The sequence below is a fragment of the Wyeomyia smithii genome, chromosome 2, assembly GCF_029784165.1.
Source record: "Wyeomyia smithii strain HCP4-BCI-WySm-NY-G18 chromosome 2, ASM2978416v1, whole genome shotgun sequence".
In the NCBI taxonomy this organism is placed as follows: Eukaryota; Metazoa; Arthropoda; class Insecta; order Diptera; family Culicidae; genus Wyeomyia; species Wyeomyia smithii.
Window position 1 is genome coordinate 42897234 of NC_073695.1, and position 26435 is coordinate 42923668.

The 26435-nt window shown below is 39.8% G+C and overlaps 1 protein-coding gene across 1 annotated transcript in view; it reads right to left on the reverse strand.

The window, feature by feature from the left end:
* Positions 1-26435, reverse strand: part of LOC129721924 (acid sphingomyelinase-like phosphodiesterase 3a) — a 208316-nt gene that overhangs the window by 36690 nt on the left and 145191 nt on the right. Inside the window, exons 7-9 of the mRNA XM_055675038.1 lie at positions 2524-2722; positions 2340-2449; positions 2079-2257 (exon numbers count right to left, since the gene is read on the reverse strand). Coding sequence (XP_055531013.1) covers positions 2079-2257; positions 2340-2449; positions 2524-2722 — 488 coding nt within the window. The remainder of the gene's footprint in view (positions 1-2078; positions 2258-2339; positions 2450-2523; positions 2723-26435) is intronic.

Here is a 26435-nt window from a genome sequence, read left to right on the forward strand (position 1 = left end):
ACAGAGTCATTTAGACTGAACTTCAACACGTGCAATATTCTGAATTTTTTACTGTGTTGATGACAAAAAATTGCATCGTTACCAATCAGTTACAATTTTATCGTTTTGTTTACAATCAATGGATATTCAGATGAGCACAGTGTTATTTTTTTGGTTCGCTGAATATGAAAATTGGCAAAACTTTCGAGGAATTGTATTATTTAGTATGTATTTAGTATTTAGTATTTAGTATTTAGTATTTAGTATGTAGTATTTAGTATGTAGTATGTAGTATTTAGTATTTAGTATTTAGTATTTAGTATTTAATATTTAGTATTTAGTATTTAGTATTTAGTATTTAGTATTTAGTATTTAGTATTCAGTATTTAGTATTTAGTATTTAGTATTTAGTATTTAGTATTTATTATTTAGTATTTAGTATTTAGTATTTAGTATTTAGTATTCAGTATTTAGTATTTAGTATTTAGTATTTAGTATTTAGTATTTAGTATTTAGTATTTAGTATTTAGTATTTAGTATTTAGTATTTAGTATTTAGTATTTAGTATTTAGTATTTAGTATTTAGTATTTAGTATTTAGTATTTAGTATTTAGTATTAAGTATTTAGTATTTAGTATTTAGTATTTAGTATTTAGTATTTTGTATTTAGTGTTTAGTATTTAGTATTTAGTATTTAGTATTTAGTATTTAGTATTTAGTATTTAGTATTTAGTATTTAGTATTTAGTATTTAGTATTTAGTATTTAGTATTTAGTATTTAGTATTTAGTATTTAGTATTTAGTATTTAGTATTTAGTATTTAGTATTTAGTATTTAGTATTTAGTATTAAGTATTTAGTATTTAGTATTTAGTATTTAATATTTAGTATTTAGTATTTAGTATTTAGTATTTAGTATTTAGTATTTAGTATTTAGTATTTAGTATTTAGTATTTAGTATTTAGTATTTAGTATTTAGTATTTAGTATTTAGTATTTAGTATTTAGTATTTAGTATTTAGTATTTAGTGTTTATTATTTAGTATTTAGTATTTAGTATCAAGTATTTAGTATTTAGTATTTAGTATTTAGTATTTAGTATTTAGTATTTAGTATTTAGTATTTAGTATTTAGTATTTAGTATTTGGTATTTAGTATTTAGTATTTAGTATTTAGTATTTAGTATTTAGTATTTAGTATTTAGTATTTAGTATTTAGTATTTAGTATTTAGTATTTATTATTTAGTATTTAGTTTTTAGTATTTAGTATTTAGTATTAAGTATTTAGTATTCAGTATTTAGTATTTAGTATTTAGTATTTAGTATTTAGTATTTAGTATTTAGTATTTAGTATTTAGTAGTAAGAATTAAGTAAATGAATAAAAAATTTATTTATTTAGAGACTTAAATGAGTTTCCTAGTAAACATAACGTTATACCGATGAATCCGGTTGGCAATCACTATAAGTCTTTTGACAATGGCTAGAGGCATCACACATCACAGGAATGATTAAAACCTTTGTGGGGCGAGTATTTTGAGGTTTACAGCAGCATTTTTTCGCTTTTGTCGGTTCTATAATCTCATAAACGAAGTAAGAAATCAGTATCAGTATCGGTAAGATCAACTGCCTCACGGACCCGCCGAAACGGATGATTTCATAAAAGGTCTAAAATTTACAGAAAATTCATCTTAACACCTACAAAAGTCTAATTTAGAAAGTAAACCAGTAAAAAAAAATATTGCTCACGACCAAAATCGTAAATTATCTGTAATATTTATTATCGCTGAAAAACATTTCCAATAGTCAGTAGGAGTTCAATTTGGAAATGATTTTAAATAATGTTAATTTTATTCCACCGTTATGCCTAGGCCAATTTCTCGGCCTTTTCCGATTTTGCGTCTTCCATGATATTACGGAAGTTAAAACTCAAGTCACACTGTTCAATCTTTATACCTTTTCAATTATTTTACAAAATGCAGTTCTAATGAAAATTGTGAAACACCACTTTCAGCCTCGTAAAACAACATATTTTAACAACCATTGAATGAATCCAAACTATAAACAATTGCTAAAAATACAAATTGGCGGCAAAGCACTCACTTGATAAACTGCGTATCGTCCGCAGTGGTGAACCGATCGGCAAGGTTGTGCAGCGCCACCGACGAAACCTCGCCTAGGCCATAATAGTAGGTGGTCAAATTGTATTCCGGTATCCACACCGCTTCCTCCTGCAGGTTGGCCTGCGCCAGATCCAGATAGTACTGAGTGTAGTCTAGCACCTATTCGAAAAGAGGAAAATCGAAAGCAATGATGACATTAGACTCCAGAGTGCAACTGTGCCCAAGCGGGAAGAAATCTTACCTGCCCGGTGTCGGTGTCGAATTTGTACAACCTCATCGCGGGATTGTTCGACTCGCCCATCCTCCGTGGGCTTATCGAGGGGGCAATCATAATCCACGAGACCGGTTTGCCTGGAAGGTTTTTTGAACGACAGATTATACAGTAGGTTTTGCGGGAGGGGGGTGGGGGTTAATGAAATAAATACCATTGTCACTGTAGACAACACGGAACGAGTCCGAGTGCAGGTGGCCGAAGAATTGACCCTGAATAATCGACGAGTACTTTTTCACCAGCCGCAGGTAACGCAGGTTGTTCTTTTCGGTGAAGCTCGTGTGTCCGTACGGCATCGGGTGCCCAATGTGGCGCTCATCCGAGCCTGGTGGTATGTGTCCTACTATATACACCTGCAGGAGAGAAGAAAGGGAAAGCAATAAAAGTAAGCGAAAATGTAATCATTTTGATGTTTGTTGTTGTTTAACTGTTATCGACGCCAGATGGCGGAGTTCAATCGCAGACATAAAATTAGGAACCTTTCCTATACTAAAGTTGAATGCTCATTTCAATCTATCCCGAAAAGATTTTCCCCCACTGGATATCGCCTTTCATCGGCTTTGAGTATAAAAACTTTTGCAGCCAAGTTAAAGCCGTTATACTTTATTCGAGTTTCATTGATTTCGGAGAAAATTGAAACTAACATCACACCTCCATGGACTTTCTTTTCCTTCCTCCATACTGGAGGCTCTCATTCCCGAACATGAAAAAGGCAGATCCTGACATTGGTCCGTCCAATTGATCTGTCTGCTATTGTTGTTTGTACACATGGAAAAGGATCGAATGTGGGTATCAATAAAAAAGAAATAAAATCCTGAAGGTTTCATTTATCATCCTTTGCTTGGGCCGCCGGCGGCGGTCACCCTTTCGAAGCAAAAAGCCGGACCTATAAAGGCTTTTGAAATACACTCGTCTTCATCACTCACCGGCGTCTGCTGAAATTGATCCCCGGCTCTGAAAGGGAGGATGGTTGTTTCGAGTCCTTGCCGATGGAGTCAAAACGAATAAAATCATATCTCCTGCCATCCGAAGCTACTTTGATACAGTGGGTCGAATATGGAATAGAATAATGAATTTTTCCTCGGGGCTCCCATGTTAACACCGATTTACTTGCTCCAGTAACCAATGTTGCAGCTGCCCTTCTTCTCTGCTGGATCGTTTCGGTTGATCAAACAAGAAATGACTAATGGATTCGTTGAACTTGGGTCGTATTAGAATATATGTATGCTTACTCACTCGGGTGGAGAGTAGAAACAAAGGGTGCAGAAGTAGGCAAAGTAATAAAATTTAGTGGTTGAAGTAAATGTGAAATGGCACGTGCTTGCGCACTTGAGTAAAACCGAAAGCTAGAATTTAAAGGTAATCTTTTTCTTTGCAATCCAAAACAGAAACAGTGAGCTAGATTTTAGTTATCATATTAAAGCGTAACAATATCACAAATCTAATCGCTTTACTCTGACAAGAGCAATGATCAAATCATGAGGTTTCGAGTACGGTTCGACTGCAAAATAAATCAAATACACATTCCATGAATTAATAAAGTCAATTTGCGGTCTGACAGGTTCTGTGTCTCCATCTTTGCATTGCATCCTCCCCGCCATCGTCTGGCGCTCGGTTACGATGTGCAAACCTATTCCGGCCACACGCTGGAACTGGAAGCACCTTAAATGCAAATTTTCTCCACTCCACTCGGACGTTCAACTTGACGGCAGAACAAGATCAATATCTTCCAATGAATAATTTAATCCGAAATAGATACCAGCCACAGTCACGGCGGCCGGTGCGGTCACAGCCAATATATCTTATGCCACATCTGATGTCGACGATGATGATTCCGAGTCCGATTGGGCACCGAGGGCCTGTCAGGGGATTACATTTTACATGTCGTTGCATCCCGGTGTCTAGTGGCTGCAAATGAATAGCAGCAAGATTCTGCTCGGAATCGATCGGCGACGAAATTGGTCTAGGTTTGTTTATTTTGAGAGTTTTCTTGTTTGTTTGCAGGCGAACAAATTATTCTTCGAGGCATGTCTTCCTGGAAAAATGTTGCTTGTTTTTGAAAACTGAATTGAAATATTTTTCTTTTTCATATTAATGATTCAACATTGAGTGTGATGCAGACAGAATTCTTGAATCGAAATTTAAGTTTTCTTACAACATAAATGACCGCATATTTGATGTTTGTTTTGAAAAATATGAGCATATCATGATCTTTGAATAAATCAAATCCAGGTATGATAATATTTTTATATTACCATAATGAAATTTGCTCAAAACTATATATTCGGTATCATCATTTTAATGAAAATGGTAACTATTGTTTATATGTTTATAAATATGAAAAATTTTCTCTAAATATCACAGTTCTAAATTGTTCGTTTGAAAAGATAAAACAAAGCAAATAAAAGGAGAAATATTTGAGTAACTTTGCAAAATTTATTTATTAATTAATTGAAATTCTTTAATTTGGGTGAGTTCTTGTCCGGAAGAAAAATTTACAAAATAAATCAAGAATAATCAATTAAATCCCGAGTATGATTCAAAGTTTTGATTTTCGTTTTAGATGTACCTAAAACAAACGAAGAAGATTTTGTTATTACATTTATAGTACATAAATATTCCAAAACGAGCGTCGAAGACAGGAAACATGCATGACAAGAGATATGTAATGGACGTACAAATCCTTCAAACTTAAAAATAGGTGATAATGCATATCTCCTATTTCTAAAACCGAGAAAATTGGACCCATATTGCATACAGGGTGAGGAATAATTATCCGTGTTTTTTGTTTCAGTGTATAACTAAAATTTGACAGATGTTGAAATGAGCTTACCTATGCAATTTGTAACCTTGACTATGTGTAAACAAAACCACGAAATCTCCTTTGAAACAGTTTGAAATCAAGTTCATTACGCAATGCGGTGATCGAGTTGTATAAACAAGGAAAGCGTCCAGTAAGTATCGCTAGTATATTAAAAATGTCTATACAAACCATTAGAGACGCTATAAAACGATATAATGAGCTGGGAAATTGAGAGGACTGTTCAGAAAGAGGCAGAAAAAGAACCGCTAGGATCCCTGGGAACCGGATAATTATTCGTCACTGGATTAACCGTGATCGTAATTTTCAAAAAATCATTACCTAAATAACAGGATGAAAGAAAATCGGTACCTATAATCGAAGATTCTGTTGAAAAAATTTATCGATGGACACAATCGCCCAATTTTATTCACCGATGAGAAAACTGTGGAGCATTTTCATAACCACCAAAATGACCGTCAGCTTTTGCTTAAAGGCTCTTCTAAGCTTATTGATGTAGCTCGATGATGGTTTAGGCGGGAATCACGGCTACCGGTGAAACCCCCTTAATATTCAATAAAAAGGGTGTAAAATCAATCAATTTGTTTTAGCTTTTAACCGACACAGTGGAACCTTGGGCACGTGTACATTCCGGTAAAACTAAATGGACAATACGGCAAGATTGGGCTCCATCGCTCCAAACACTTTAACTCTGTAGCAGACTTTTTTCTAGCTATTTGACTAAAGATGAATGGCCTTCAAACTCTCTTGATTTAAATCCAATGTACTCTATTCTTGAATTTAGAGCCTGCACTAAACCACACAAATCATTGGATCATTTGAAAGCTAGTCTAACCAAAGCCTAGGATGCAATATCTGTGAAAAAACTATCGTCCATCGTCGATAATTTCCCTAAACGATTGAAGGCGTGCGTTGAAGCCAAGAGTGGGCATTACGAGTCCTTGATGTAAACATTACAAACCATGCTAGTGTATCTACATTTTGTATAAATATGTTGTTTTTTTTTCACATATTACTTGTTGTTTAATATTAAAAAAATAAAATTATGACTAAAACATTGAACACGAATAATTTTTCTCCACCCTGTAGGCCCATTTATTGTAACCGAAGTTGCAAAATTTCAAATTATAATTGAACTTGTAAACGAGTTTGGAAAAAAATTATATCGAATGACTTAATTTCATTACATCATTCTCCAAAAGGGGGAAGGTGTAGTATATTAATATTCCTGGACAAGTGTCAAAGTTCAAAGACATGAAATATGCATGAGCATAGCAAAGTCTTGGTGCTACATTCCGATTCGTAGCTCGACCTTCTGTTTTATTATTCACAGACTTCGCTGCCAGCTGTTAAATGTACAGGACTATTGCGGGGCTATGATCCTACAGACACTAAAAGTCACTCCCGAGCTGAAACTCGGACCTACGATGACTGGCTTGTTAGATTAGCATCGTACCTCTAGACCAGCTGTGAGGGTAGACTATGACACCTATGAACCTTGAAAATCATTTCCACGTGTCATACCCATGTACAGAAATCTTTAAACCATCATTCCTGGCAGAACCAGACGTTCTCACATTCTAAATCATATGTACCTTACTTCAGATTTACGGAGGCGAGCTCTCTCGTTCAGTTTGTTCAAGCGGCGATTCCTCTCGCAGAAAATCGAACCTTTATCGCTCCTTCCACCAATCAATAGAATGTAGGAAGTTGAATGAATTTTTGAGGATGAATAACAACAAACAAGCGCATTACATGTTAGTTAAAAGAAAAGCATCATACCGAATCTGAATGTTACACCAAAGTTACCAAAGTTAACAAGTTACCACACTTTCATGTCTTGTGACCACGATTTAGACACAAAAAGTAACAATGTCAAAGTAACAAAATAACCGACCAACTAAGAGCCGCATTGTGTGTGTGTTGAAAAAAAAAATGGTGCAACGTGCAGGTTCATATCAGTCTCTAGTACTCACAAATAAGCAGAATTTCTCCCGTAGCGCTCCAGGCTCAAATGTCTAATTGGAAACGCCAATGTTTTGTTCACTAGTTCATCTCACAGTTTTTTTCTTTTGCTTAGATTTGACCTTTTGAGCTGGTTAATGCCGTTCACTACCCGTTTTGCCACACCTAAACTGTTTACTATTTGAAAATTTAACCAATATAACATTGCGAGCAGCGTTGCCGAAATCAAATCAAAAGCAATAAAAAAGTAAATGCAGGGTTTCTATATTTGCACTAATTTTTAATATCAAACCAGCTCAATTGAGTTTTTCACGCAACTAACACGATGAAATTTAGGCAATAAAATAGCCTAAAGATGTAAATAATTCATTACATGCGGTACCACAAATCCATTTGGCTACCATAATTTTATTGAAATATATTTTCAACACGTCTTACATCCGCTTGCAGAAAGTAAATCTTTATGTTTTATGCAATCTTTATGTTTAATGTAATCTACAGATCGTGGTATGATTTTAATAACCATATAAAGTCTTTGGAATCATCAACATTTGCATCCGTCATACATGACGGAAAAAAATATACCCGGCAGCTTTTATTTCTTATTTTTCTCTACTCCATGTTTGTACGATGAACCAACTATACTAGATGAGATGCAAAAAAAAAAAACTAGTGTAACATAAACAAAATATGAAACAGTTACTTGACTGCAGATGAAGTTTATTGATTTTTTAGTAACAAATTTGTTACAAGACGGAGAATTTTTCGTTGTTGCTTCTGAAGTGACACGTAAATATTTCACGTGTAGTTTCAACTGTCATAATTCGATAGTCGTGATATCGTTATATGTGAAAAATATATGACAGCTTAAGTTATTTCTTGTCTGAGGATTTACATTTACATTTATTTGTTAAATCTCATCTGACATCGTGTTCTTAATAAAAAATTCTTGAAAAAATCCAAAATAAAAATATAGAGCGTAGGCGTTGCCTAGAGCTGTCACAAAATACATTGAAGTCGAAGACTTGATGACCTTCTTGAAATCATCTGCGTATAGCAAGCTGGAACTATTGATTACTACACGTAAAATTTAAGCATCAAATACAGCTGGTTTTATGTCTCGACGAGTCTCAAGCGGTTTTATTCAAAGCAGGGCATATCGGCGTGGAGCCTAGAGTAGTTGGTAACATCTCCAATAACTACGCTTGTGAGCTGGGTTCGAGTCTCAACGCCGACATAGGTGTCGATGGTTGTGGGGTGGCATGATCCACTCACAACCAACCCAACTGATCTAGGCCGACACCGGGAGATTTTCTGAGGCGAAAAATCTCTGGGATCACGCCTTCCATCGCATGAGTAAGTAAAGCCTTTTGCGCTTGTCCGTCAATAAACGGGTCGAAAGTTAGGGTCCTGGGTAGAGTCGCCTCCTCGGGCGTCGGTGATTGGCACAACGAAAGTGGCGGAGCTAGACCGACGGAAAATAAGTGAGAATAAAAAAAAGAAGGGCACATCGATGTTCGTAGAGTGGCAGGTCGGAAGGATTACGCCACTGAAGTCTTCTTAACGCACAACGGAAAAGCTTGTGCAGGATGGATTCGATTATGGATTCCACATAGTTTCATATGGTGATCAAACGACCGATGGAAAAAGTATTCCACCGTTCACAAGAAGTATCGTTACATAATTGAAAGATAACACACACAGCAGTGGGCCTAAATTGCTTCCTTGAGGCACGCCAGAGGATAAGATAAAACTGTCAGATACTGTTGATCCGACTTTCACATGAAGCTGTCTGTTGCTCGAGTAAGAATGAAGCCAATGGTAAATTCTATCGCAAATACCTAGCCGGTGTAGCTTAGCAAGAAGAAGGTCATGAATAACGGTGTCAAACGCGGCCCTCATATCGTTGTATATGGCGCCGATACAAAATGATGAAAATTCACCCAGGTTAGTGTCCACAGGACATTTGGAAAAGAATCCATGTTGAGAGATGCTAATATAGTTTCTACACGAGCTGAACGGCATATCCTTGATGATGATTTCGAAGCATTTCGATCCAGCTGACAAAAAGTGATCGATTCACGAACTTTTAGTTACAGCAACATTCGGAATTCAGTTGACCTGAATTCGGCAGCAAATGATCTACAAAACAGAATCATGGATGCTTTCGACGCTAACTGTCCACTAACACAGCGGTCAGTATGCCGTGACGTACCCTGGTGGAATGATCAACTTAGTGACCTTCGTCGGGAAACTAGGCGGTTGTTCACAAGGGCAAAAGTCACGTCTAACTGGGACGACTAGAGGGCGTCCCTAACTAAGTACAACGCCGAGCTACGCAAGGCTAAACTGAAATCCAGAGTTAGTTTCTGTGAAAGAATCCAAACTCTGCCGAAAGCTACGCGGCTCCAAAAGGCGATGTCCAAAGACCATACTAACGGTTTAGGACAAGTAAGGAAAGAGGATGGATGCTTCACTATCACTACCAAGGAAACGTTGGAGGTTCTCATGAACACCCACTTTCCGGGATCGACAGAGACCGAAAAACTGAATGGTGATGGGTCGCGGCGGGACAATTCGAGACATATGGCGTCTCGGGAGTTCATCCTGCTGACCCGCCGACTGTTCACGGAAGCTTCAATAGGTTGGGCTCTAAGCTCACTCGACCCTATGAAGTCTCCAGGTCCAGACGGCATACTACCCATCTTTCTACAAAAATCGGCCGCAGCTATCATGTCCGAACTCATAAACCTCTTCAGAGCCAGCTTTATCCTGGGCCATATTCCGGATAATTGGCTGAAGGTGAAGGTAGTGTTTAGTCCCAAAGTTGGAAGAAAGAATAAAGCTTTACCTAAGACTTTCAGACCCATAAGTCTGACTTCATCACTCCTCAAGTTGATGGAGAAAATAATGGATAAATATATCCGTGATGAGTTTCGTAAAGACTCCCCGCTGAATAGGAACCACTATCTCTATCAAAGCGGCAAGTCAACAGAAACTGCTCTTCACAGCTTACTGAAGTTTATTGAAAAGTCCCTGAGTTATCAGGAGACGGCGCTATGTGCCTTCCTTGATATAGAAGGGGCCTTCGATAACACGTCCTTTGCATCAATTAAAACGACTCTCTCCAATAAGGAAATCGACCACACTTCAAGGAGCTGGATACACGCAATGCTCTCTAGCAGAGTGATCACAGCACCCTAGGGAGATGTCAGTGGTCAAGGGATGTCCGCAAGGAGGAGTTCTCTCGCCCTTGTTATGGTTACTAGTTGTCTACGCACTTCTCAACAAGCTTCCACAGCTTGGATACGAGGTCATTGGATACGCCGATGACATCGTCCTCATCGTCAGAGGTAAAGATGACGCAATTCTGTCGAGTCGAATGCAAACGGCTCTGGATACCACCACGTCATGGTGTCTACAGGAGGGTCTAAACATAAACCCCTTAAAAACAGTCCTAATTCCATTCAGCAGACGAAGGAAGATCTCCATCACTCCTCCAACACTCCATTCACTCCATTCAGACTGGGCTTCAGCAATGGAGTTAAATACCTCGGAATCATTCTGGATAAGAAACTGAACTGGTCTGCACAACTGGATCATGCCGCTAAGAAAACTATCTCGGCGATCTGGGCCTGCAGAACTCTGTCCGGTAAGACCTAAGGACTGAAACCAGACTTGGCACTCTGGTCTTACAAGACCATTGCCCGACCAAGAATCACCTATGCTGCCCTCGTGTGGTGGTCCAAGGTGAACGAAAAGACTGCGCAAGCCAAACTCAAAAAAGTTCAAAGACTTGCATGTCTTTCGGTTACCAGTGCTATGCGAACAACTCCAACTGCAGCCAGGGAAGCAATGCTCTGCCTACTGCCTCTACATCTTCATGTGAAATAGGAAGCAGAGCTTGGCGCTCTAAGGTTGCAAAGGAGGAAAACTATACTCGACGGGGACCAATTCCTTCGCATACTTAGGAAGTTCAAACTAACTTCGCTATTAACTGCAGTCTCCGACTGGATGGACGTAAGAAACAACATGGATATTCCGTACAGAGTGATGGAAACAAACCGCTCTATGTGGAACAATGGAGGGCCTAATCTTCCACCTGGCATCGTTAGTTTTTATACGGATGGCTCGAAAATGGGTTCCCTAACGGGATCTGGCACATACGGACCCGATATCAGGGAAACATTTTCCCTGAACAAATGGCCCACCGTTTTTCAAGCAGAGGTATATGTCATATATATCTGCGCAAAAATATGTCTGAAACGCAACTACAGACATGCGAAAATCGGTATATTCTCGGACAGTCAAGCAGCACTACTAGCTCTTAAGTCCGTCAAATTCGCTTCCAAACTTGTTTGGGAATGCATTGAAACTCTACGGGAACTCTTCCGGCAGAACTCAGTTTTGGATGCCCGGACATTGCGGAGTCGAGGGTAATGAACACGCTGACTACCTAGCAAGACAGAGATCAGCTCAGCGGTTTATTGCCCCCGAGTCGTTTCAAGGGACGTCCTATTCCGCTATCAAAAGCGAACTACTAACTTGAAAATGGCTAGAAATAGCATCTTAATGGCAACAGGTACAGGGTTGTAGACAAGCTAAAAAGTTAATCTATCCGAACCCCGGAACCGCCAGAAAGTTACTTAGTCTAAATCGTAATGAACTACGGATAATCACGGGACTCCTTACCGGACACTGTCCCGCTTTTTTTAAGAAAATCGGTGTAGTGTTGAACGACATCAAACCTGAACCAGAGAGTTCAGAGCCTTTACTTTGCTTTCGCGGAGCACTTGCTTCTTCTAGGTATAACTTCTTAATAAGCTACTTTTTAACTCCATACCAATTATGGATCTCTAATCCCAAGCAGGTCATTAGTTTCATCAACTATGTTGTACCTAACAGGTTACATGTTACAGGTTTACAACAAAACAGCTCTACTCCATCAATGAGTACGAGCAATCCATAACCTGTGCACGGCAATCGGGGCCAGCCACAAAAGACTATCAGCAAGACATCAGACATTGATTTCGCAGTAATTACGGCCACCTTGATTCTTTCAGAAGGGTTGGTCGATCTTATGTAGATGCAGGCTTCATAGGCAAACAGCGAATCATCGGAGAAGATGTTCACGGATTCGGTAAGCGAATACAGTGGGTGATACGGTGTTCGTTGAGTCTCGATAGCTGCGACTTGTAGGTAGCTCAGCGAGTCTGATTTTCGTTTGGTAGTTCCTCGCTCAACTTCAAGATCCGTCGCAGGGTTTCAGATTCCACAGGTTTTGTGTGAAAATTTTGGTGAGTAGCGATAGCTTTTAATAGGCCAACCGGATCGTAGAGACGAGCGATTAACGAAAGTTTAATCTGGTTGGTATTAGGCTAGTATTCTGCGTCGGATGGGTGGTCGGTCTTGTATCGAAGACAATCTGAGGCTGGTTTCCAGTGCAGTTCAAGAATTTTGATGAGTGCGATTTTCGCGATTCCATTAGTAGTGCATCCAGTTGTGTGCCGAGTTCCTTCGTGAATGGTCTCGTGGATGATCTCGTAACCAGAAAAGAAACCATCTACGTAGACATCCGTTTCTAGAGCCTTTACTGCAAGCGGAAATTAATGTTCTTCGTTATCTGCAAACTGAATTAGTACCCGAGTGGCAAGAAAGGAGGCCTTGTATGTGAGTCACGACTCGTGACGTACGTTAGAGTTCTCAATTCGTACGTTCATATCGGATGATGGTTTTGAAACGGTTTTCGAGCGGGACGAGCTACAACGAACCAGTTGATAACTTTGAGACAGATACTCGACATGTTTCGAGAACACAGCTGACTTCAAGGTGACGTATGATTCGATGAAACGCAACAAGTAGTGGTAGATTATGTTTAAACATGGTTTCTCAGCAAAACAGCTTGAAAGTTGTTGGGTTCACATCAAGCGTCAGTGCAGAGAAGCGGCACCAGCATCACGCATTCTAACATGCTTCTAGGATTTGCAAACGACATCGATATAATCGGTTGTTAATCGTAGAGCAGTAGAGGAGGCCTCTACGGCTTTCATTAGAGAAGCTGCGAGGATTGGATTTACCATAAACACTGCCAAAACGAACTACCTACAGTAGGTGCCGTAGCCTATGAAATCGCACGAAATTTGTTCTCTACAGGACGCTGATCAACTCGGGTATGGTGCTCTACGGGTATGAACCTTCGGGTATGAACCTATCGAAGAGGATACCCGAGCAGCAGGTGTAAAAGGCGACTGTAAAGGATCAGCCCAAAAGCAACATTTATGGAGGCGTTATTCTGGATTCGGTATAGGAGATCTATGATCTGTTGTCATGAAGGTGAGTGTCGGATTTGGTCGAGAAGTAAGCATACGAATGAGCAGAATGTCTCATGATTTCGTACGTTCGTCCAGATGATGTTGTTACTTGACATTTGCCACGAGTTTCTCCACCAGATTTTGCAATACCGTCGCTGATTCCCTTTTTAACGAAGTGGAGTCAAAAATTGTGTCCACATACGATTGCTTCGGGCGATTGTTGTTCTGTTAGTGGCAGATCAGTTTCGATCACCGACGACCAGATGGCAAAGGTCGTTGAACATTTGTGGTAACAAACTTATCCAATCAACCTATATTCCTTTTTCAATTCAAACTGCTTTTATGGAATTTCCAGTGTTCTCTACAGTTAAAAAATCTTCAAATTGAACAAATCTTGACTGGGACATTATGAGAACAAAATCGAGATTCAAATTTTGAATATATTTACCCCAGGCTTTAAATGAAACGTCAGCTTGTCCTTTATACAAAACATCTGAATTAAATTCACAAACAACCGATCCGTTTACGGGAGCAAAAACCAGATATTATCATTTCCGTCTCCATTTCATCCATTCAATCACAAAAGAGGTTTCCCTCTTAGTATCAGATTTTTAAGTATGTTTTCAAAGTCACCCCGAGCAGCGGACCGCGGGAGCCTTTCGGACCATTCCAGCTAGGTTACAGCCGTAACTCTTGCTTCGCGAGGCAGTAAATCCACCGGCCCTGTAATTACTGCTATAAATCTTAGCCCAGATAGAAGATAATCAATTTTGTACCCCGTAGAAAAGAAGCACGCTTTCATTCAGTCATTTGTGCTTGAGTTGATGCGGACCCACCAACCGACCGACCCGAGATAAACGTGGGGATGAGATGCCATCATCATTTTCCGACCCTGTTACACCGCCTCGTGCAATGGTTGAATGGGTTGAAAGGGGGGCAGGAAAACAAAAAAATAAATATTCACCACAACGAAGCAAACAGCTTTCGCCGGGTGAATAATAAAAACATAATCCTCTGACAAGTCGTGATAATTAGGTCGCCTTCCGGTCGCTTGACTATTCCGAGCCGAAACGACACCATTAATCGATTTTTAATTTAGATTTAATTTTTCTCAACCCCTTCACCAGGCTGCTCTCAAGTTGCGGTGTTCTTGTTTTGTTGAGTTGCCAGCAGAACATACAGCTCTGTTACACAGAATCGAGTCGGGAAATAAAATACAATCCGTAATGGGGTGGCAAGGGTCTGCGCTGAGCTTGGTTGAGGGATAATTGCTTTTAATTTTTTTCCTCTCCTGAAATCTTAAGGTGACAGCTGGCCGGATCGTGACCTCGCCTGGTTTGAATGAGAAAAGTTTTCTCAACCCCACTGATTTGCTGTCCAACAGAGCTGGTAATGGCAGCAGCAGCAGCAGTGGACGGGGGTCCCTTGACAACTTTGTCACCGCAGTCAGTCGGTCGGTGTCAGGAAGTGGGAAGAAAGCGAAGGATAAGGTTTGGTCTGGAATTTGGAAAAAGACACTGCTGATGAAAGTAGGACAGCTGTCCCAGCGATAAGATTGCGAACTTTTTTTTTTCACTAGATGAGCAACTGGGATAAATAGTAAGTTGGTTGTTTTACTCCCCCGGGCGGAAACTTTTGCTATGAGAAAAGTTTCGAGTTTGATGTAAATTCCAGCACCAATTTTAAAATCGGTCTGTTTCATCTTGCGGTTCACCCTGCCAAGACTATTCGGCTGTACATTTGCGCTGAGTGCAAAAGTCACCGCTTTATCTGGGGATTTATTAAATTTCCCAACCTCGCACCACAGTGTTAAGCTCCTCGATAAGATAACAAGTTCCACAATATGTCTTAAAGTTCGGAATCGGACAAATCGAAGCCATTTTTCTCCAGTCGACTCGGCTATCTCGGGGAGGGGATTTTCCATCCAAGATAAACGGAAATTAATATGTCCTGCCCGGAGGCTGTTTTTGCTTCGCTTCCTTCCGCCGTGGACTTTCGTCGAACAGATATTGTTCCGTTGTATTATCACAGAAGCTGACTGACTGACTGACTGACTGAGCTCATAGCCTCGAGACGATTTCACAGCTCTTTTCGACCTGAAGAAGCTGGCGAGCGATTTAAAATTTTCCATTCAGATTTGTGTGTATGGGTATGTGTGCGATTGCGAACAGAGCTAGCATGGAAACGTTCAATTATCCTCAAGCTCTGAACGTGTAAACGAGAGGGCAAACGAACTGGACTGAGGGCAGGTGAAACATACTAACCTGTCTGTTCGGTAGATTGTTGGAGAAGTAACTCCACTTAGACTCAGTGATGTTATCAGGATTACAGAGAGAAGGGTTTCTTTTTATAAAGCAATGCATAATCGAGTTTGAGATTGGTTTTTATGTTGGATAAATAAAGTTATTCTCTGTATGATTATTAGTAAAATATGGAAAATTACTTCAAATTATTTATGAACATACCAATGAACACAATTCAGTTTGATGCAAAATTTACATTTTTTATGCACATGGTGCAATCAAAAGTCTTCTTTTTTTTGTTTGTTTGATTCATCATGTAGACGTGCGCATTTCAACTAAGAACAGGTTGCTCATGACAAATGTTATTGAATATTATTCAGAATTTTGAAAAAAAATCAGTATAAAAAACAAAAAAAAAGAATAGAAACCCTACATACTATGAAGTGTTTCAAGTTATAATTTTTCGATGAAATTTAACTAGTTTGATAGGAATAATTAAAACCAAGTAGTAAAAGTGCAGAAATAAGTGAAAACATCTTGAAGTGAAATAAAGAAACTTTATATAGGAGTGGTTTTAAATATTTTAAAAGTTATTGTTATGGTAAAGAAGTGAACAAAGATCATTTATGAAAGCTAGATATTCAGAAAAATCAGATGATAATTGCAGAGATGGTCAGCGGAGGATTTGTTACACACAAAAGTAGTAGTTATCATCTTGAAGTTTGTGGACAGTACTTAGTGAGTAATTTTATTATTGTTCTTATGTAAGAAGCGTAAGATTTTTCTCACGACTTGGTTGTATGAATCTTTTCGACTATCGTAATCGATATTCCGCTTAACTCTTATCTAATTTCTCATCTTTTTCAAGTTCATTATAATCAGAAACCTACAAAGCGGTTATCAACCTGGGGTACGCGTACCCCTAGGAGTACCCGAAGTAATGGCGGACAAAGCAGCTTTTCTTTAAAATACTTCATTTGTTGTTTAAATTTGTTCCCAAAAAATTACTGTAACAATCAAACATGCCATAGTTCAATTTGAAACCTGAACTGGACTACCACAACATGATTTACCAATACCACATCTGTTCAACTGAAGAACCAAAAACGAGACAGAATCTCTTTATTTTAAGTATCGACATCTAGCGGTGGAGAGAATGCATTTTACACTCGAAAATTCATCACGCTTATATTCCATTCATTCAACAAAAGGACCGTATGAGCTCTCGCCGCTTTTTCGTCGAGAGAATTCTTTGTTCTCCCCGGTGCTGATATAGCGAGGGTGCGTTTTCATGATAAACGTACAGTGCCACCCGCATACGTGCAACGGTTTTTATGTAGATATATTTTTAATGAATTTCATTGTTGCCCTAGTTGAAAACTGAATATCTTGACTAACGACAATTTTTTTTTCACATTGTACCTAATGTCGTAGGCAGTGCTGGTACAGCGCGTCTGATATGCATTTGTAGCAATGTTAGGTAAAAAAACGGTACGAGAAAAAAATATTGTCGTTGGTCGAGAAATTCAGTTTCCAAGCCCAACGAAAATATTCAAGTAAATCAACTAACAGGTTAAAATAGTTTCAACAGTCGTGAGGTGTACGATCCAAGAAAATTTGTTAGACAATGTTTGAATGGTTGATAGATTTTTAGTTTAAATCGTTCTATTGACGTTGATTGTGAATTGTTACTGAATTTCCACTTCAAAGATCTCTTGAATGTGGTCCTGTGTTAAGTGCGGTCGGTCCTGTGAACTTGATTTTGATAGATTCAACTATTCAAGATCACCTTTTTGCCTGGTTATTAAAGCAAAAAAAAAATAGTTTGTTGGTGCATGTTCAAACTATTGGAGCGAACTGTTCGAACGATGCACTGTAAAATCAATGTAGGATGGAACAGCAAAAAATGAATGCGAAAGCTTGGGCACCAATTTGCTGCAGAGTTTTGTTCGAAGTTGCATATCTGTTCTGTGCCAATACTCTCTCTCACTCAACGAGCAGATTCCAAGCCAGGGGTCACAATTGGTTTGGAAAATATCGCCAAGGGGTACGAGGACAAAAAAAGTTTGAGAACCGCTGTTTTGGGAAGATTTTCCTCATAAAATTTCACATCTTTATGTTGTTTTGGGTGGTTGCTAGCGTAGAGTTTAGCAGGTTTTTTAAAGGTTTGATTTCATAAAACAGTAAAGTAGAGCGACTCGGTGTCTTATTGGAATCCGTATGCTGGTTTAAGTCTTACCTGACTGATCGAAGTGTGTGTGTGTGATAATAGGTTAGTTTGTTTAAAATCGTTTTTCTAACATGTCAGGAGTTCCTCAAGGTAGCAACTTGAACTCGCTGCTCTTCCCCATTTTCATAAACCCGAATGTCGACTATTCCATGGGGTTGATAAAAGAATATTCAAAATTATAAACTGCCAGTGCGATTATTTGGAGTTTTAGCAGCATCTGAATACATTTGTTAATTGATATGCAATAAACTTTCTAACGCTGAGCGTGGTAAAATGCAATATACACTAAGGTCGCTTTTTACGCGTTTTTTTCACGCGGATTCCGGAATTTACGTGGATTGCAGAATTTACGCGGTATATTTTTTTGCGCGGATTTCTGTTTCTCTTCACTTGGATTGCAGAATTTACGCGGTTTTTTTTACGCGGATTCCGGAATGTACGCGGTATACTTTTACGCGGATTTCGGTTTCTCTTCACTTGGATTGCAGAATTTACGCGGGTTTATTCACGCGGATTCCGAAATTTACACGGTTTTTTTTTTTACTCGGATTCCGGAATTCACGCGGATTTTGGAATTTACGCGTTTTTTACGCGGATTCCGGAGTTTACGCGGATTTCGGTTTCTCTCCACTTGGATTGCAGAATTTACGCGAGTTTACTTACGCGGATTCTGGAGTTTACGCGATATTTTTTTCACGCGGATTTTGGTTTCTCTTCACTTGGATTGCAGAATTTACGCGGGTTTTTTTATGTGGTTTCCGGAATTTCCGCGGTATTTTTTTTACGCGGATACCGAAATTTACGCGATTTTTTACGTGGTTTTTTACGCGGCACGTATCCCCCGCGTAAAAAACGACTTTAGTGTAATTTGTTTTAATAGAAAGTGTAATCGGTTACCGGCTGTGCAAATTCGTACCAGCAGTACACCCGTATTATTTGGCATAAAATAGACCCCAATGTGGTCCATAGCATAATGCCCAGAAACTCCTATCTCTACATCCACGTGGTACCGACTGGGATACGAGCAACCAAGGGAAGATCGGTGGACCGGTAGGAACTTGGTCATATGCTGACAGGGAAGGGGGAGCTGTTCTCCTTGGAGAGCAGCATGCCTGAGCGTCTGTTCTCCATGTTAGGGGCGGCTCAAACAGCGTCTGATCCGGAGCAGACAGCTGAACTCTGAAATGCGGTGTCTCGCCGGCCGCCCCGTAGCGAGACTAGGCATCGCAGCCCTAGTAAGGAGGCAAGCTGAAATAAACAAACTACAAACAATTCAGAGAATGATACCAATCGGTATAGACATGGGCAAACGAAAGAGGACAAGGATTGGGAACTTGGCACTTGGAATGTTAGGACTCTGCTTGAACCAGCACGCGCGGGCATCTTGGCCAGAAAGCTACGAAAGGCAAAAATGGAGGTAGCAGCCATACAAGAGATGTGTTGGCCTAAAACCGGAGAACATGACTTCCAGGCGGTTGATCCGATCGCAGGCATTTCTTTCAAGTACCACATCTACTACAACAGTGGCGGTGACAGAGCGAAACGGGGCGTCGGTTTCGTGCCACTCAAAAACAAAAGGAAGCGTGTCATTAGGTGGAGACCTATTATTGACCGTCTATGCGTATTGAGGATCAGGGGCAGATTCCTCAATTACAGCCTTATCACCGTGTACGCGCCGACAAACGATAAAACCGATGACGTAAAGGAGGAGTTTTATGAGCTCCTTGAGAAAACGTATGGATAGTGCCTACAACACGATATAAAGATTGCCATCGGAGATACGAACGCACAAGTCGGACTAGAGGAGTTCTTTCGTCCCGTTATTGGTAGGGAAAGCCTTCACTCTACCACCAACGACAACGGCTTGAGGCTAGTGAACCTTTCCGCGGCCAGGAGAATGGCCATCTGTAGCACCCATTTTGCACGTCTGAATATTCGGAAGCACACCTGGAGACAACCCAATGGAAAGGCCTGCTCCCAGATCGACCACATGCTGATCGACGGCCGGCACTTTTCAGACGTCATAGCTGTGCGGTTCTTTCGAGGCCCAAACAACGACTCGGATCACTATCTCGTGGTAGGCAAGATTTGCGGCCGGTTGTCCAACGTATTTAAATAGAGATCGGTGAGGAAGATACGTCTGGACATCCAGAGGTTACAGCGTCAGACGGATCGGTGAACCAGCTGGAGTGGACCTGAACGAGCAGTGGAAGCACATCGATGATGCGGTCAGCGAAACAGTGCGAGAAGTGATAGGCATGGCAACGGGAACTACGCGTAGTGCGTGGTTCGATACTGAGTTTCTAGAGGTGACGGAAGAGAAGAACCGGGCCTACGCCAACAGGTTAGTAGCAGCTAATCGTGTGACGCATAAGATACGGAATAAATACCAGGAAGCAAGTGCTGCCGAAAAGAGGCTTCACTGCCGTAAGAAACGTGAGCACTACGATCGTGTCCTCGTGGAGGCGGAGAATCGCTTCAGCAGGCACGACACGGGGAGCTTCTATAGAACGATCCACGGGGTCAGGAACCGGACCGTGCCAGTACCTGCCATGTGTAATGACAGGAAGGGGAGCCTGAACACCGATAAATCGCAGGTGGCCAGGCGTTGGAAGCAACATTTTGAAGTGGTGTTGAACGGTGAGGAAAGTAGGAGAGTCATCGAAAGGAAGCCGCTGGGAAGGACGGCTTACCGGCCAAACTTTTCAAAGTCGGGCAGCTGTTTAGTGCAATTCACCACATTATCCTTAGGGTATGATCTGAGAAACAACTACCTACGGACTGGTTGGAAGGACTCATATGCCCTATCTACAAGAAGGGACATAGCCTTGACTGTAGTAATTATCTAGGCATAACCCTCCTCAATTCCGCTTACAAAATTCTCTCCCGTATTCCGTTTCAGTGACTGAGGCCGTTGCAGGAAGCCTTTATTGGAGAACACCAATACGGTTTTCGAGTTAAGTGATCTACAATGGACCAGATGTTACCCCTGAGACAGATCCTCGACAAGTTCCAAGAACACAATTTGTAGACACATCATCTGCTCATTTACTTTAAGGCAGCGTACGATACAGTGAAACGCAACGAGCTGTGGCAAATAATGCTTGAACATGGTTTCCCAACAAAACTAATTAAGCTGTTACATGCGACGCTGGACGGTTTCACATCATGCGTCAGGACAGCGGGCGAATGTTTGTGCGCGTTTGTGACGTTAGATGGTCTGATGCAAGATGATGGGCTCTTGAACTTGCTGTTCAACATAGCTCTAGAAACTGCAACACGAAGGGCAGGTGTGCAGAGGAGCGGCACAATCATCACAAAGTCTCAAATGCTGCTGGGCTTTGCGGACGACATTACTTGAGTAGGCCTTTACGGTTCTCAAAAATGAAGCTGCGAGAATTGGACTTACCATTAACACTGCCAAAGCGAAGTACATGGGGGCAGACAAAGAGCGTGGTAGTTCTGCGGGTGCTGGTGCTGCTGTGGAGATGGACGGGGATACTTTCGAAGTGGTCGACGAATTCATTTATCTTGGTACTCTCGTGATCCGTATCCGTACGAAATTTGCTCTATATAAGACTCTGATCCTCCCGGTGGCGCTCAACGGACATGAATCCTGGACGTGGAAGGAGGCCGATCAACGAACGCTTGGGGTGTTCGAACGTATGATCCAGCGATCAATACTCGGATGCAAACTAGAAAATGGGGTATGGCTCAAGCGCATGAATCACGAGCTGTACGAAGTATACGAACACGCTGATATTGTCAAGCTGATAGAACACGGCACGCTACAGTGCACTATGGGACGTTTTCTACAAGCAGGCGGACAAAAATATTTTCATCATTTTTCTACGCTTCGGGTATTTTTACTACTTGTTATGTACAAAGCAAGTTATTTAGTATCATTTGTGACAATATTACGGTCAAATTTTGATAGAAGGGAGTATTTTTTGGTATAAAAAGAGGAAATAAAACATGGATTCGTTCGGAATCCAGCACTTCTCGTTTTCAGTGGCTGCCCCACCATTTCCAATAGGCTTTTGGCAACCTCTAATGTATAAGGAACATGTGTGTCAAGTTTGGTGAATATCGATCAAGGCGTCCTAGAGTTAATTATGGGCAAAAAAAACGTTTTTTTCTAACGTGCCTCGATTTTACTTCAAAAAGCAGAGATTGATCACTTCCCAAAAAAGTTATATCGTTTAGTCGCAGGTAATCGCAACTAGTCTTTTTTGAAATCGATAGTAGACACCTGAAACTTGAATAAAAACAGAGACTTAGCCTTGAAAATCCTGGGAGTTGAAAGATACCGACCAACAAAGTTGAAAATAATGATTTTTTTATTTAATATTTCCTATGAAAACCAAAAATTCTCAAGTCGGTTTAAACGCTTGGTCGCAGGTGGTCGTAGCTAGACTCTTTTGAATTCGTTAGTAGACACCTGAAAGATGAAAAAAACAAGGACCCAGCACGGGGGCTCTTGGGAGTAAAAAGATGCTGTCCAACAATACTGAAAATGATGATTTTTTTTTCATTTTCTTCTTTTTATTGTGCTTTTTCTTCTTTTTTTCACCCATAAAACCCCCCTATACACATTTTTCTGAAAGTCCAATCAATAACGTTTGCAAAAATATAATACACTGCATAGTTATTCTGTTATTGTGCGTGAAATTTTTTTTTTATATTTTACTTTTTTTCGAAGAAAAAGTGCATTTTCCCACCCTTTTTCATCTTCATATCTCGATATCTCAGGTATAGTACCTGCTACAGTCTTAAAATTTGGAACTTTCCTTAGTTAGAGTGTCTACTTTCTATAAAAAATATAAAGAAATAGATCGGCGACAGTCACTTTTCCGATTTTTGTCCACCTGAAATCCTATAGTGCAGTGGGCTGGCCACGTAGCACGGATGGCGGATGAGCGACCGGCAAAGATAATATTTAGCTTGGAACCGGATAGAGGCCGACGACTTTGAGGCAGACCTCGCACGCGCTAGATGTGTAAGGGGAGACTGGAGAGGAGCAGCCCAAGACCGAGTTTTGTGGAGACGTATTTTGCATTCGGCATAGGATCTCAACAATCTGTCGCCATAAAAGTAAAGTAAGTAAGTAATTTATTTGCTGCTCAATATGTATGCAAATAAAAAAAAGTCGAGTGAGATTTTTACTTTTACCCTAATGGGCAAATAAAAATACAGGCATATTTTTTGAGTAATTTCTAGCAAAACTGATGCACTTTAAAAAACTTTTCTTTCGTAGTAGAATCGCATCCACCATATCTCTGGAAAACTTTGACCGATATTTACCACATTTGACAAACATGTTCCTTACACATTGTAGGTAATTAAATTTTTTCAAAAATGGGTGAGCAGCCATTGGAAGGATGATCAAATAATTTTATGTAACCTGTCTTTATCATAATAAGTAGAAAAATATATTAGAAATATAGTTAATGTTGGATATCGAAATCTGCAATAGTGACGTGATTGATGAAGACGTTACTGATTGGTGACCGTGATTATTTTTATGAATGAAAAATCTGATTATTTTAAAAATCACCTCAAGGGTTTAGCAGCAACTCCGCCGTTTTCAAAATTGTTTTAAAATTTTAACATCGACTTTCAATCCGGAGTAACATCGATCACTTAATTGTTTTGATAAATTTGTAGTTTCACTTTATTGATTTTACCAGAATGAGGTCAACTGAGTTTCGAAACATAAAAAGGGGGAAGGGTGATCCACATTTCACTTGGACGGTTAGGAGTTAGAGGGTTGGCCATTCATGGACTGTTCTTTACATAGGGAGAAATTAGCCAGCCCGAAAAAAATACTGATAATAAATTTGCAAGGCTTATTGCAGAATGGTAGACTTTCCCCTCTGTGGACACAATACTACTTTTAGGGCATCTTCAGCGGTGGTCCAAATCGTTTTTTGTTCTATTTTTTTTTGGTACAAACTCAAATTCACTGCTGCACCGTTGGTGTAAATTTTGTTTTATACCAGATCTAAATTGAAAAAAATTAAAACTGGTATACGTTTTGGTTTATTTTTGTCACTTTTTGTAACAATAAATAGATCGTTCTAAAATCCTTTGTACGCTACCAAAAGGTGGGTAAAATGTCATATTTTAATTGAATACCTCATTTTTAGCTATTTCCATATGAGCGTTTTGCGAGCGTTTGAGAATAAAAAAAGATTTTTTATGACAATTCACAGTTCTTTTTATATAAAATGAATAGAATGGGCAGGTTTGTCGTTTTTGGCTTCAAGGAAACCGACCAGCAAAAGAGCGAATTCTGGAAGACCATAACCGTAGGTTCAACTACTTGGTTTGCAACCATCAGCCACCAGGATGACAAACATGTTGGCTATTTGTTATCGCCTTAATTGTAGTGAGACTAGAGAAGACCTTAAGAAGCCAGGAAAATGTTCCTCGAAGACACTGAACTGAAAACGTTCAATATGCAGGCTTGTTTCAATATCCTCAAAACCGAAAGCAAGTTTGAAGAACTGCAAGATTTTGAAAGATTGATGAGACGAAAACGGAAGATGAACATCTACGCGATCAAATATTTTTCGCTATCCTCCGAAGCCCTACTTGTAGCAGAAATTTTTCGATTATACCAATCCATCCTGACGCTCGGGTCAAACCGTCAAATCCGTAAAGTCTTGTGGATATAAAGTGTCTTGCCAAAGTATTCGTTTAATATGCCTAAGAATTATCGAATTTCCGTTTATTAAATATTGAGTGCTTTTTATTACAACAAGTCTCATAAACTGATAACATGGGGTATTGAATTGTTGACAGTGTGACAGATGTCAGCGTTTTAATACAACAAGATATACAACACCTCTGTGGAGAACGAAAAGTTGGTCTATATTAGCTAGTTCTACACGCAAAAGTTGGAGTGTTCGTAACCAGATCATTTATGAGCGAAATTAGCGCATTTACTGATTAAAATTGGAACAAGTACAACGCATGTGCGTTGGGCATAACGCATTTGATGCTCTAGCGTATTTTGAATGTATTGCGCAGCTCCAAACCACTACACTTATAAAGCATCAGCCTATGTTCAGAAGGTTGGCATCGTTAAAACAGTGCAACCAGCAATCAATACTGATAAGTTCGGTACTGACTCCATTGAAGAAATTATTGTCTGATCGATTCACTTTCATGAATCAGGTCATTTGAAAACATCATTCAATCATTAACAATAAACAAAAACATGAGACCAACACTTTTGCATTTAATTATGACTCTGGTTTAATTCACATGCATTCGGATCTGCGCTACTGGCACCAGCGTCAATAACTTCCGCGGCAACAAGGCTCGCCATTGGCCGTTTCGGTTGCTGACGATTTTTAGGGATGCACGAGCTGTTGAAACGCACCGGCTCGTAAAAGTAAAGAACGGTTTTTTGAGCGCCTCGAAACTGATCGTTCGCCCGAAGCCGAAGTTTACCGAGACATTACGATTTTTGTGTATATGATACATATTCTGATTTTGATCTCTGTCAATGTATTCGTTGTATAACTTTTGCGTTATGCGTATTACGCATTGGTTGTGCGAAGTCAGAGCAAATCCTGTGCGAATTGAAAGGACACATTGGGCTAAAGTTTAAACTTTTGCGTGTATTCAGGTTTCGCTGGTGTAAATCTAGTATAAAGTTGTTTCAAAAATAGACCACCGCTGCAGATGCCCTTAGCGTGATCAAAGCGAACCTTTTCTTTTCTCGAGTGTCATCAACAGCTAAAATGAAACGAAATTTCTTTCATTCCAAAAGCTAACTCAAAACCGCAAATCCTAAGTAAGTATATACACACTGCATAAAAACAGAAACAAGAACCATACATGTTAACAAGTTAACAATTTGTTAATTTAACTCACAATGTAGGTTCGCTTATTGCACCATAATTAGACCAACGCAAGCTGTAGGTACAAGCAGTGCACAGTCTGACGGAAACATTGTGTATAGCAGGCAACATTTTTCCGCGCTTGTAAGTTGTCACAGCTTACAGGCAGAAGGCATCCTTGTTGACTGAATTCCTGTCGCATACACTGTGCTCCTTTGCCGACCTTCATCCCTTCTTATCCTCGCCCCTGCAGTAGAATGTCGAACATCGCAAAGGTCCGTTCTTTCACTGTCTGGTATGCCGTAGCACACACTTTAACTATTTCAAAGAGCCTGGCGCGCATCACTCGTCGTAACAGTCACTGCAAGTTAAACTCATTAAATATAGTCCAAGGATGTGGTAGAGTAAAAAAACCTTTCCTTTTCGCAGCTCACGGTGCGGAGAAAAAGTTTTCTATTACTTTTGTTGAAAAGAATGCGTCTGTAGACTTTACATATCATACAGTTTGCCCAGATTTTAATGAAATGAGAAATCTGGCTCTGAAGTATACGTGCTAAGTGATTATCTTGGGAAGAAGTAAAATGATGGAAAATTCTTCTATACATTAACTGAAGCTCCCTTAGTGACCGGGTGGTGTCGAACC